Source organism: Trematomus bernacchii, unplaced genomic scaffold (genome assembly GCF_902827165.1).
Source record: "Trematomus bernacchii unplaced genomic scaffold, fTreBer1.1, whole genome shotgun sequence".
Classification (NCBI taxonomy): Eukaryota; Metazoa; Chordata; class Actinopteri; order Perciformes; family Nototheniidae; genus Trematomus; species Trematomus bernacchii.
In genome coordinates, this window is record NW_022988097.1 from 7,055,369 (window position 1) to 7,069,369 (window position 14,001).

Sequence of the window (14,001 nt, forward strand, 5' to 3'; positions counted from 1 at the left end):
ACAAAATAGGGGGAAAGTAGAAGGTCAATGATAGAAATATAGAATAGAAAATATCAAGAAGATACTGTAAGTGATCTCTACAATAAAACAGCTAGTGGAGGACGTCCAAAGATATGAATAGGAGGATGTGCAAAACAGACAAACTAATAAGGCTTTATTTAAACATTAAAGCATAGGCCTACCTTAAGTTAAGGTCTTCTTTTGAATAAGAAAAAAACGTTCTATTATAATATGTGTTGCTGTTTTAATATGTTTTTATTCTATTTTATCTCGTTTTATCACCACTGTAAAGCGTCTTTGAGCACCTGAAAAAGCGCTTTGAAATTAAATGTATTATTATTATTATTATTATTAATCTCACGAAGAACTAATGGCAAAAATCATTTTTTCCCTCATCAAGCTTAGCAGAAGTGGCTTGATTTTGTTCTCAGGAGGGGACATTGACAGAGGATTGTTTTTTAAAACAACACACTAGAAGTACTTCATTGTATTGTGGTAGTAGGTGTAAGACTACTGAGTCAAGCAGTATCAATATCATTAAGAACTAATGGTAAAATTGTCTTTTTATCACTCATCAAAGATAGCAGAAAACATGCATTATGTACTATGGAGGGGACTTTGACAGAGGATTACTCAAAAAATACACAGTAAAAGTACTTCAATGTATTGTTAGTAGTAGGCTAACTAATACACAGTCAAACAGTATCAATATCATTAAGAACTAATGGTAACATTTTATTTTTATCATTCATCAAAGATAGCAGAAAACATGCATTATGTACTATGGAGGGGACTCTGACAGAGGATTACTCACAAAGTACACCGTAAAAGTACTTCATTTTATTTCTGGTAGCAGTCAAACTAGTACCGAGTCCAACAGTATCAGTTTTATTAAGAACTTATGGTAACAAATATGTGTATCAATCATCAAATATAGCAAGACAAAAAATGAAGAGCAGCTGATTTGAAAAAACAAACGCGAGTTGACCGCAGTGCAGAATCGCTGTATAGTTTAAATCTCCTAACAATGTTGTCAATTTTACACATAGGCTTATTATATTTACAGCCTTAATAACATTCATTTTCTGGGCTCAATGTGTGTCTTGGCCGTTTTCGTTGTGATCGCTAAATTCCCCTTGTTTATAATCACCGTTCCAAGCAAACGAGTGCGTTTGTTTTGAAATCACTTCCGTGAGTTTCGCCCCGCCCCTCGCTCCAGCAAAAACGCCTAGCTCTTCCGTTTACTTGTTTAATAAAGAAAAACAAATGGACGGTACATACACGGATTTGGGGCCAGAGGTGTGATAAGTACTCAGATCTTGTACATAAGTAAAGGTAGAAATACCAGAAGAAATTTTGGAAAATGTTCAATCTATTACATTTTGGTTGAAAAGACAAAAAATACTTTATAGGTAGGACATTTTGAGGAATCAAAGCTATGTCTATCATAAGCAAGTTGTTTTGTAAAAAATTGTATTGAATTTTTTTTTAATGATAAAGAAATAAATGATTTGAATTATTTAGATTAAGGTACAGCTGTACAGCTAGGCTGTGTCCAGTATTATGGCTGCATGATGTGACACGGTACAGTCCACTAGGGGGCGGTATGGACGTCTAATGAGGGTAATCTACCAATATCTAGCTAAAGAAGAAGACCTGCGCATGTCCATCACAACATAGCAAGCACGCACGCTATTGCAGTTATTTTAGTTTTGATTATTACAAACTTTAATCTAAAATGCCACCGAAAGGAAAAGTTGGCAAAAAGGGCGAAAAAGGTTAGTCAGCTATGTTTAGAAAATAACGTGTTACCACTGCTGTTGGCTTATCAACCACATTAACTAGCCTGTAGCAAACAACTATTAATATAACATACATTTATGTATTTCACTAAATGTAAAGTCTTTATATTTATCGCTGCAATTGTGTGTTTTGGTTTTGAATTGGTTTTAACTGTGGTAGTGTTCTGACTCTTTTTACTGTGTAGGAGCAGCTTCAGGAAGTGCAGACGCTGATAAGAAGGAGAAAGCACCAAAGGGAGGCACTGCTGTGAAGGTATGCAGATGGGTGTCTGTCTGTCTGCCCTGCCCTTCATCATACCTTAATTACATGTTTGGACGAGAAGGCTGAAAGGAAATGATAGTTGAATTAATCGGTAACAGATTATGCACTTCGGCATCATTTATGATAAATAAAATAGGAGGTGAATCAATGAAGAGCATATATACACCTGTTTTCAACTTTGAAATGTTTTCATGTATATAATGACCATGTTTGTCACAAGCTATCTTTCAGGCATCTTGTTTTATCTCCTCTAGGATGCTTTATCTGCTTTCTTACGACAGCGAATAAACCAGAGTTTATTTCTAGAAGTCTAACTGTGCCTTCTATGACCTGTGTACAAACTTATGACCTGTGTACAAACCCAGGTTCGCCACATCCTCTGTGAAAAACATGGGAAATGCATGGAGGCAATGGAGAAACTGAAGGCTGGAGTCCGTTTCAGTGAAGTAGCATCACAATTCAGTGAAGACAAAGCGAGACAAGGAGTAAGAACACGCACCCAACTTAATTCAAATGATCCCATTATTGACTATAAGACCTAACTTCAATGGTCTTTGTTTGTTAATGAATGTACATCACATTATTATGACTGTATTTAATTCAAGACTAAATTAATCCTTATTGGTGGTGATAAATATGGAAGATTATAAATATGATCTACAGGCTTCGACCTCACAATTAGTCTTCATAGGTGATTAATTTCAGACTGGCGAATAGTATTTAGTCCCCAATACTCATTATACAAATAAGACCAAATGCGCTATTTTTTATCAATTCTTTACATATTTCACATGAATTCACACCAGAACATATACATTGTGTATAAGCTGTTACTCAGTGAAACCATGTGCATTTTTTATTTGTTTGAAGCAGAACTGTACAAACACACTTTTGCCTTAAATCCTTATCTGTGACCTAAGCATGGCTGGTAACTAAAGCCTTAAAAATATGTTGTTTTGGAATTCCTGCATTACTCACAGTTTCTACTGTTATCTCTCGAACCCCTTTGTTTCTCATGTCTTACTTACATGTGTCCAGGCTTGGCACTAATGTCTGTTGCAAACGTTGTGTTTTATTAAGGATTGTATTATTCATGACAGGGTGATCTGGGGTGGATGACGCGAGGATCAATGGTTGGACCTTTCCAGGAGGCGGCATTTGCCCTACCTGTCAGTTCCATGGATAAACCAGTCTACACAGACCCTCCTGTCAAGACAAAGTTTGGGTACCACATTATTATGATAGAGGGGAAAAAGTGACGTGGGACTGCTCAACTATTCTACAGTGTTGGGTTTTTATTATCCAGAATGTTTAAGAATAAGAAAATGATATGATCCTCATGTATAAGCTTTGTCTTATCAACACTACCTTATTGACAAACTTACCTGAAGGAACATTCTTACAATCTTAAACTTGACATTTAATTCGATGGATTTTCATTTTCAGTTTGATAAATGGCCAAATAAATACACTCAAAAATACGACATACTGTCGCTTTTTTTGTGTGTGTGTCGCTTTTTGTGTGTGTGTGTGTGTGTGTGTGTGTGTGTGTGTGTGTGTGTGTGTGTGTGTGTGTGTGTGTGTGTGTGTGTGTGTGTGTGTGTGTGTGTGTGTGTGTGTGTGTGTGTGTGTGTGTGTGTGTGTGTGTGATTTGGAGATAACTTACAGTCAACTGTAAGCGCTAACTAAAAAGTAGACCATTGGTCGGTTGCTTCAGCGTCACTACAGGAACACAAATCACAAAGACTCAAAACTAAGCTACCCTTCTATAAAGCAGCAGTGGGCAGCAATTACTAAATTAATGATCACCCATTTTCATCTTCATCATAGTTGCGCTGAAGTACTTACACTACAAGCCCTTTCCCCTTGGACATTAGCCGTTTGACCGACTGTTTTTTCTTTATTCTTGGAACCATACAAGTAATCGGAGGTGGAAGAAGTACTCAGATCTTGTATTTAAGTACAAGTAGAATTGCCAGAGTATAAGTAAAAATCCTGTATTTTGAATACAGGATTTTTTTAAAGTACAAAAGTATTAGCATCAAAACATACTTAAGGTACCAAAAGTATAAGAACTCATTATGAATTATTTATCTCAGAATATATTATATATTATATGTTTTGAGTATAATTATTGATGCATTAAAGTGTTATCAAAGCTGGTCAAGGTGCAGCTAGTTTTAATGACTTTGTATACTGCAGGGCAGCTTGTGAATTTACTCCAGGTGTAACTAAAGTCTTATTTAAGTGTTGATTATATTTCACATCATGAATGCTGCGAAGTAACTAAATATATTTAAAAAATCTAGTGGAGTAAAGTATACAATTTACCTCTGAATTGTAGTGGGGGAGAAGTACAAAGTAGCAACAAATTGAAGTAGGCCTACTCATAAAATACAAGTCTCTCAAAAATTATACTTAAATACAGTAGCCTACCTGAGTAGTACTTACCATTTCAAGTAATAAAAACCAATTAGACACATTTTAAATATTGTATGTGACAAGAAAAAACACACTCGGGTGTTTACATCCAGAGAGCTAGGCGGCAGCAGCCCACAGAGGCTCAGCGCAGGGCCGCATCAGGAAGAGACCGTTGACGTTGTTACGCCTTGCTAGATGATTGGCGAGGTAAGATGGCGGCGCCAGAGGAGCCAGAATTATCTCAGGCGCAGACTGAAAAACTCCTTCAATTTCAGGTAGACAGCTACATTTCCGCACTATCACGTCTCCATTTAAAAAACCTTATATGTTAATATGCTATCGTGAAACTGAGTCTCTGTAAATAGGGAGAACTGTGCGTGTTTGAACGCTTTTTGCCCAGTCAACTTAGCACAGCCCCCTAACGTTACTCGTCAACTTGAGTCAGAGCTAACGTTAGCAAAGCTAGCTAACATTAGCTAAGCTAGCTAACAAGTTCGCTGACTTTATGGGCCATTGGTTCACTTAGACAGCTTAACGTGTTTCACATTTTAGTCAAATACTTACCCAACATGCTACTTTGTTAACCAACATCACTCGTGGTTTGTTTTTATTTACATTTCTTCCCTACCGTTAACTTGGCTAACGGTGAATGTTCACTGACGCTCCCTACTAACACTGCTGAGTTAGCATTAGCACAGCAGTCATGATCGAGCTGTCACTGAAGTTTCCCAGCGACACATCTGTTTTAGCAATTCCACATGAAGTTGTTGGTGCTATGACAATGCACATGAGGAGACGTCCCCCCCTCTTTAATCCATAGCTTGTTTTGCTTTTTTAAAGTCCTACATTAACAAAGATCGCCGTCAGAACGGGTCATATTTTGGGCAGCTAGCTAACCTGTAAATGATCGTCATCCTGCTTTGGCTGAACGTTTTCCTACATGTTGACGTTTATTTTGAGCTAAGATAGCTGCCCAACTAAAGAGTAGTTATTCAGCTACATGGATCATATAATTCCAGCCTAGTGTTGTGCGATTCTATATAACTGTTGTATATGAATAACTTGATACAGAAAACCAGTAGCCTGTAAGCTACTGAAAGGAATCCCTGACTTTGAGCAAACGTGTTTTTTTATTTTTTTATATATTTTTATTGAAGAAACATGCCATATAGAAAATGCATTTGGCTACATCATTGGGAACCACAGTTAAATAATATAAACAACCAGGGCCGACTTATTCTTAACTACTATTTTACATCAACTGAGGAGCAGTTGCTTTTTTATTTGTTTCCCTGTTTGTTCTTCTCTTTGAAGGCATACAAAATGCGAACACATATTCATAACCAAAACAAACAAATAAACCAAAAAGTAAGAGAGTAATTAACAAACTGACTAAATAAATAAATAAATAACAAAGTAACAAAGCAGACATGTTTTCCTGAGCAACCTGAGGCCTTTAGAATGACTTTATTTTCTTGTCTCACAGGACCTAACTGGTCTGGAGTCCATGGACCAATGTCGTCGAACATTAGAACAGCATAATTGGAACATAGAGGTAAGAAATAATTTTTTTCAGAGTATTTACAATTGTATTGTTATGTTTCTGTTTACATTGTATTTCTTACATATTCTGTTAACGATGATTGCTCTCTTTGGTTAATATTTTATCCCTTCCTTATTGTTATTGAAGGATTTTATTTGTATTTGATGTTCTTAAATGTATGTGTTTCAGGCTGCAGTACAAGACAGACTTAACGAGCAGGAAGGAGTACCCAGTGTGTTTAACCCTCCGCCATCCAGACCCTTACAGGTCAATACAGCAGACCATAGAGTATATAGTTACATCGTCTCAAGGCCACAACCCAGGGTAAGTCTGCTGTTTTTTTTTATGTTTGTGATCTCTTTGCAAAATGTTAAATATTTTCACCACAAAATTAAGCTGTATTTTTCTTAAAATATTCTTTACAATGGGTTAATGCTCAACACAGTGTGTTACTTTGAAGGCAGTCTTTTAACATGTTTAATCTTAGTGGGGTGTCTTTTTTGTATTTAGTCATTTTGAATTGCATTGTAATGACATAATCCCTCATATATTGGATTTTTTTGTTTACCTATTTTCTACTTTCGGAATGTAACAGACTGCTTTGTTCTTTTCAGGGACTACTAGGATGGAGCTACTACTTGATAATGCTACCTTTCAGATTGACATATTACACACTTCTGGACATATTCAGGTAATTAAGGCACATTGATTTAAAGTCGCAGCTGGTGGATAGATCAAGGTTAATAACAGCCTCAATGTTCTTTTTCTTCAAGGTTTGCTCTGCGGTTTGTCAGGCCAGATCCTCGCGGCCGTGTGACGGATCCTGTTGGCGATGTTGTGTCCTTCATTCATAGCTTTGAGGAGAAGTACGGTCAATCCCACCCTGTATTTTACCAGGGAACATACAGCCAGGTGAGTTCAGAGAGCAGATGTCCGATCACGAGCACACTGTTTTCTGCTCTAAATCAAGGTGAAATTGCAATATATTGAGCTTCTCTTGTTCACCTTGAAACAAACAGGCACTGAATGATGCCAAACGGGAACTCCGCTACCTATTAGTGTACCTTCACGGGGAGGATCATCAAGACACTGACCAGTTTTGCCGGTATGATCCTTATGTCCATACTTACCTACATCCCCTTAGCGTTTGCAACTAGAATGATCAATGCACCGATTTATCTTCCACACATCAGTACCAGCCCATATTTTCCTTGTCATATGACTATTGGCAAAAATGATGACATGGCCTATATGTAGTTGTATAGCAGACTAAAAAGGCTTTGACATTTGAATCCGCGCATCATTTTCATCATAAGTAAAAGTCATTTCTTGTCATGTTGTTGCTGTTTCATACTTTTTAAGTTTGTTAATGCGCTGTCTGGTTTGTCTTAACAACATGTTATAAATGCACTGAGCCTCTAGTATGATATCAGTATTTTTATTTATAACCTCTGCTGTGTTTTTATAGATCCATACGCATATAAAGATGAGTTCCCTTTGGCTTAAATAAATGTTTTGTTTTGTGCTGTCTGTCATTTCCTAGCTCTACACTATGTACAGAAGAGGTCGTAACCTTCCTCAACACACGTATGCTCTTTTGGGCATGCTCAACCAGCAGGCCTGAGGGCTACAGAGGTATGACAAATGCATTGTTATTCAACCCAGCATATTCTTGTGTCAGCTGTTCCTAAAAATGTAACATGTGTTGTTCTGGGGCCTCATTTATAAATGGTGCGTACGCTCAAAAGATGGCGTACGCCAGTTTCTACGCACTGTTTGCGATTTATAAAAAACTAACTTGACGGGAAAATGTGCGGTCCTCCACGCAAACTCTGACCCATGCGTACGCACTAAGCACAAAAACGGGAGAGACGAGAAACTGCGACACCGTTGGCAGAAGGAAGAATGGAGAGAAATATGTGGAAATAATACCATAAATAGAATGTTACCTCATTTATCAAATGTGAAGAATTCATTTTCAAAAATTGATTAAAGCCAATCTTAAAATGATTAAACAAACGCCTGTTTGAGACTCCTCAGTGCACACAAAAACATAACTTGGAGAAATAAATAAATACGGAAATGTTATTGATCACCCCTCGATTATGTTCTCTTGTTAAGAAATGTATTCTCATAAATGATGCGGTAAACAGAAGGATAGAATTACTTTAAAATGACGCCGTTTTACATTTCTATAGGTTGTATAGATACGAGCATGGTTTTATATACTATCATGTTTAATCATGTTTTATGCCGTTCACCAATAGCCTACTTGATAAGTCGCTCGTAAAACACAGGAGGTATGGAAACTAAGAACACCATATGTGGTAAATTGTACAGCTAATATAACACAACACATTAGTTGTATTTCCTTTAACTGGTGGATTATGGATATATAGTTGCTGGAACACTTATGTTATTATGTTGCATTGTTGGAGAAGCCTGTGACATAAGATTTTCAACTACATAATTACTCTGTAGCTATGTCAGATTGACAATAAAGAACCTTGAACAAACCACCAAATACAAAAAAAATAATTCAGATCCAGTCGTCATGACTCCACTCCGGAGGGATTCCCCGATAATTTCTTACAGTTTCTCATCAAGGGGGTGTCTCCTGTCCCCGGTACAAACACACTGCCTGAGGAAGGTTAGGCTATGTGTATTTTTGTTGTCATTAACCTTTTTCGGACCACTTATTTATTTATTTTGGTGACGATCCGACCTCCATGCTGCTACTCTGGTTCAAACTGCATCCACCAAAACAATATGATTTATCTCGACCTCCCCAAAATAACCAAAATCTGACACGGTGTGAGATGTCTTTTTTAGCTGTTCTGTCGTCATTTCCTGCGATCTTCTTCATGCAGTCAGTCAAAATGAATGAATGGGCGTTTCTTTGACTATTTATAGGCAAATATGGGCGTTACGTGAAGCCCGCAAAAGCTGCGCCGCATTTCGAGTTGATTGTGATTTATAAAGGGAAACCGGCGTAGGATGTCCCGTACGCAAATCCTGTGCCGGTACGCAGTCTTTTATGAATCGGAAAGTGTCGGTGCGTATTTATTTGCTTTGTCCTACGTAAGCAACCTTCCCACGCCAATCCTACGCAAGGCTTTATAAATGAGGCCCCTGGTCCTGAGAAATATCTTTGACATTTCACTCACACATGCAGCCCTGTTTAATGTGTCCATCCCGAATGAAAGAGATTTGAGAAAAACTCAAATTCTGGGTTTTAAATGTGGATAAAGGGCCCTATCCTATGTTTGACATCAGGTGATTGTCCTATATTGTCAGTGTTTCCCCTAGGATGGAGTCATAGCAGCGGTGCTAAGGCACGCGGGCATAGCAAAATGTGAGCGCGGAGCGCATGGAATTTGTTTGTGTGCGTGCGAAGTGCGCCCCGCCAATATGTTTCTATGTGTCTGCCAGCACAAGAAAGGCTCTTGAGGCTCTAACCTGCTTTATTTGGGGGGTGGACCTCACATCCTCTAGGGGGGTCCGGGGGCATGCACTCCCGGGAAGATCTTTTTTTAAATGTTGAAGTTAAATGCATCAATCTGGTGCACTTTGAGTACAAAATGAATTTATGGATACAGCTCTCAACACTCAGATGAAAAGGAGCTGTATACTTTTCAATAATCCAAACATCTTTAGAATATGATCACAACCAATAACAAATCATTTAAACTTGTTTATTCTTATCTTATGTTACCTATAGTTAGCATTCTTTCATTTTCTTTATCTATATTTTACTAATCACTCCCCTTTTAAACTGTTTCTTTTTACTGTCCTATAGTACACATTGGAATGATTTCTTACTTTATTTTTTACAACTATATTAAATAGATAAAGGTGTGCTCTCTCGCTCTCTCTCTGTCTAGCTCTCTCGCTCTCTCTCTGTCTTGCTGTCTCGCTCGCTCACAGAGGCTGTGTGCTCCTCCGTGGCGATGACGCGAGCGCCACGTATTATTATTTTAATGTGTATTTTTTTGGTACCTGGCTGGCGCCCTGTAGCAGCGGCGTGCATACATTCAGCAGCGGCGCAGCGCCGCTGCTGAATGTATATAGGGGAAACACTGATTGTGTTAGTAGTCCCATTTTTCCATTGATTTATAAATGGTTAAAACACAAATTCAATCTTAAGACAGTATAGAAATATGAAAATGGACCTCCTGAAGATTGGGAGTAGAAGCTGGGGCACCAGACACTAGCAAATAGTACATACATCACTGACACACCAATAATTCACATTGGTTTTGAGTTCTTCATTCAGACTTCCGTCATTACCCTGATACAAACTCAAAATATGTGCTGTTTAAAAATAACATTAAAGAATTAAGAATTGTGCAAGCTATGTGAATACATTTCCCTGTGGAATCGGTGAGACTTCCCTGAGTCATATCTTGGTGTGTCTCAGTGTCCCAGGCTTTGCGAGAGAACACCTACCCATTCCTGGCCATGATAATGCTGAAGGACCGCAAAATGACGGTGGTGGGCCGGCTCGAGGGTCTCATTCAGCCAGAGGACCTCATCAATCAGCTCAACTTCATTATGGAGGCCAACCAAACACATCTGATGTCTGAGCGCATGGAACGGTACTGGACATGAATACTTTCATACTAGATGTAACATCCCCATTTACAATGTGGAAGACTCGAGGTTACATGTGATGGTCCTGAGATCAGGATTGAAGCAAAAAACCTCCAACATTTATTGTTATTGTATTATTGAGACAGTGGTAGTAGCATTTTGTCCTTTGGTACAACATTAATATTTTCACAAGAGACACCATGTCACAAAAATAATCTTTTATACTACGAAACTTAAATACTGTTTTTACAATTCAACACAATATTCTTTCTTACATATTCTTGGTTTAATGGTACTCTGCCAGTGTATGTTTTTTATAAGTAAAGAGCATGTTTGGTTTCAGGGAGGAGAGGAACCAGACCCAGGTGCTGAGGCAGCAGCAGGATGAAGCCTACCAGGCTTCTCTCCTTGCCGACCAGGAGAAGGACCGAAAGAAAAGAGAGGAGGAGGAGCAGGTGAGGCAGGAGGAAGAGAAGGTCCAACAGAGTGTTCTCGCAGAGGAGCAGAGACAACGGGTGAGTCTTACTTTCCATTACATTTATGCTGTACATGCCCGTATTCTGTATATGTAGACCTTGACCGATGAATTCATTACTTAAATTATTTATTTTGGGTTCACATTGTCCATTTTTTGTTATGATTACAGACGCTGGAAGAGGAGAAGGAGAGGAAGTCAGAATGTCTTCCCCCAGAGCCGCTGGCAGATGATCCAGAAAGTGTCAAAATAGTGTTTAAGCTGCCCAACGATACACGAGTAGAGCGACGATTCCTCTTTGGGCAGTCTCTGACGGTGAGCACAACTGTTATCAAGACCCTGTGTACCCCCTCTTAACCCTCACTGTCTTATGTTATCCAGGGGTGCTCAGGAGATTGGACACTCCTAGTTTCTTCAAACACATTTTGTCTAAGCATTTGATAGTTAGAGCAAAGTATCTGGACACTCCAGCTGCCCTGCCCCTGAAGAGCTCAAATTGAATATCTTTTTCTCCCACAGGTAATATACGACTTCCTCTTCTCTTTGAAAGAAAGCCCGGAGAAGTTTCAGATAATTACCAACTTCCCTCGCCGCGTCTTGCCCTGCCTTCCGACTGAAGAGCAGCCCAACCCCCCCACACTGAAGGAGGCGGGACTCAGCCGCTCCGAGGTCCTTTTTGTTCAGGACCTTACGGACGATTAATAGATGATGTACAATGGAATTACATTTTCCTCCAATGCCCACCCACCTCCTTTTTTTTTCTTTTTACTTATTTTGTTAAATGGCCGTTATGCACAAGGATCATTGAGATAAAATCATAACCTGGAAAGATTTAACCACCCTGCATCCAGTCCATTGTCTGGTTGTGTGTACTGTACGGGGTTCCCAATAGCCTGGAAAGTCTTGAATTTTATCAAATAAATATTTCTTGAAGTCCTTCCTTGAGCTCATCTTTGTTTCCGGGGGAACCAAGACATTTGTTTTCCATTGTCTGTATTAGCTACCAGTTAGCTCCTGTCCTTCCTCACCGGTAACTGTTGCAGCAAAGGATTAATCTTCTACTGAAAATACTGAAGCAGTGGCAAGGCTTTGTGCACAACCAGAACTATATCCCAAATTACTTAACGTCTGGGCACCTGAGGATGGCAGGCTGTATTAATACTTACTGACACACACAGGATGCAGCGTGGGAAGGCAGGGGTTTCTATGATGGTGTGACTGCCTTGGCTACTTTAATGTCAAAGACTTGATGTTTGATCCATGTGTACCAATTCAACATCCCTTTTGCCCTTCAGTTTGCACGTTTACTCCACAGTGATTTTCAAACTCTACTGCTCTAAATTGGGGGCGGTGTTGCTACATTTGACATTTGTCAGTCTATGTGGTTTGGAGAGCAAATGTACAACATCAGGGAGCAGGTGGTTGGATTTGGATATGAATTATGGGAACCCTGTTTTAAATGAGCCATGATATGTACATAAGTTAGATATTTAAAAACCCAACATTTACCTTGAATTTTGTTTTGTTTTTTTTAAATCATCTGTGTCATGCAATGGCACAGATGCAAGTTGGTTACTATGTGAAAGCAGACTGCGTCAAGCTCATGAAGTTTAAAAATATGTAACAAAGGCCACAGCTTTTCCATGTGGCTCTATCTAGTATAGTACGAGTCTGCCCATAGTGTGCCTGTGGTGACTCATAGATGCCTGATTTGCCTGTACCATCTAAATGGGCTCATGTAAAGATGTAATTTTCCAACTATAAATTAAAAACCTTTTAAAAATGTTGGTTTATTGACAATCTACAACACTCGCTTGTGGTAATGGTGCGTCACCTAAGCAACTCTTCACTGTGCTCTGATGAGTTGGAAGCACCCTTTAATGAAACTAGTTTTGATGTGTCTGATATTTTAGTAACTTGTTAGAATCTCTACATTTAAGTTGTGCTAACCTGACAGGCGCTTGTAAAGGGAGCCGTTAGACGCAGTAGCAGAGTACAGTATATACAGTATATTACATGTAGGCTTTTGAAGTTGAGAGTATTAGTATGAACTGGATGATTAAAATGTACTATTATGCATTTCATGACATTACGCACAAAATAATATCATCCTTGGCTGGTGGGCGCTGTTTTGAGGAACTACTGTATCGCAGTAAAAATTGAATTATATACTACAGTATATAAAATTGAATTGTATACAACAGTATATGATTCAATTTTTATAGCATACTCAACTGAGATTTCTTTAATGACTTACTCCAGTATGGCATTTTTTATGACATATTATACTAGACTAGACTTTTATGACTTTAAAAGTATGACTCATGTTATTGTGATGCATAATCTCCATGATTTTGTTTTTATGACCTGCTTCACTGACATTAATCTGACATACACTGTCTTTTTTTCTGATATTCGATTTTTTAGGGGCATTTTCAGAATACTTTACTATGCTTACTTTATATTTTTCAAAAATATTTTTTTACGACTTCTGTCGTGATATTAAATACTTTACTAACTCATTTTTTCTGATAAATGTGACCGACTGTACCAATTCGTTTCAAACATTTTTTTTACGACATTCTATAGGAATGTTGTTTTTTTCGACATACTATCCTGAGTAGTTTTTTTCGACATACTATACTGTTATTAATGATATTATTTTGAGAACTATGCTGTCGTTTCTTTCGACATACTAGGATATACTATGTACTGTTTTTTGCGCCATATATATATATACTGTCGTTTTTTAAATATTTTTCGACATACTATAGTATTTGACTACATAGTATAGTAACTATACTATGTATTTTTTCGACATAATATACTATGTCGTTTTTTCTGATATTTTTTGTACATACACGACTAAGTCGTTTTTTCTGATATTTTTTGTACATACACGACT

General features: G+C 38.1%; 2 protein-coding genes across 2 annotated transcripts; both read left to right on the forward strand.

The window, feature by feature from the left end:
* Positions 1–1,529: 1,529 nt before the first annotated feature.
* On the forward strand, positions 1,530–3,545 carry pin4 (protein (peptidylprolyl cis/trans isomerase) NIMA-interacting, 4 (parvulin)). Its single transcript, XM_034121095.1, has 4 exons — positions 1,530–1,778; positions 1,988–2,055; positions 2,430–2,549; positions 3,165–3,545. The coding sequence occupies exons 1-4, from the start codon at positions 1,739–1,741 to the stop codon at positions 3,321–3,323; spliced, it is 387 nt and encodes a 128-aa protein (XP_033976986.1). The 5' UTR covers positions 1,530–1,738; the 3' UTR covers positions 3,324–3,545.
* Positions 3,546–4,697: 1,152 nt separating this feature from the next.
* faf2 (Fas associated factor family member 2) lies at positions 4,698–12,881 on the forward strand. Its single transcript, XM_034121096.1, has 11 exons — positions 4,698–4,760; positions 5,972–6,040; positions 6,218–6,352; positions 6,643–6,719; positions 6,802–6,940; positions 7,048–7,133; positions 7,572–7,663; positions 10,449–10,626; positions 10,965–11,136; positions 11,268–11,411; positions 11,616–12,881. Exons 1-11 carry the CDS (start codon positions 4,698–4,700, stop codon positions 11,796–11,798), a joined length of 1,338 nt encoding a protein of 445 aa, XP_033976987.1. The 3' UTR covers positions 11,799–12,881.
* The last annotated feature ends 1,120 nt before the right edge of the window (positions 12,882–14,001 follow it).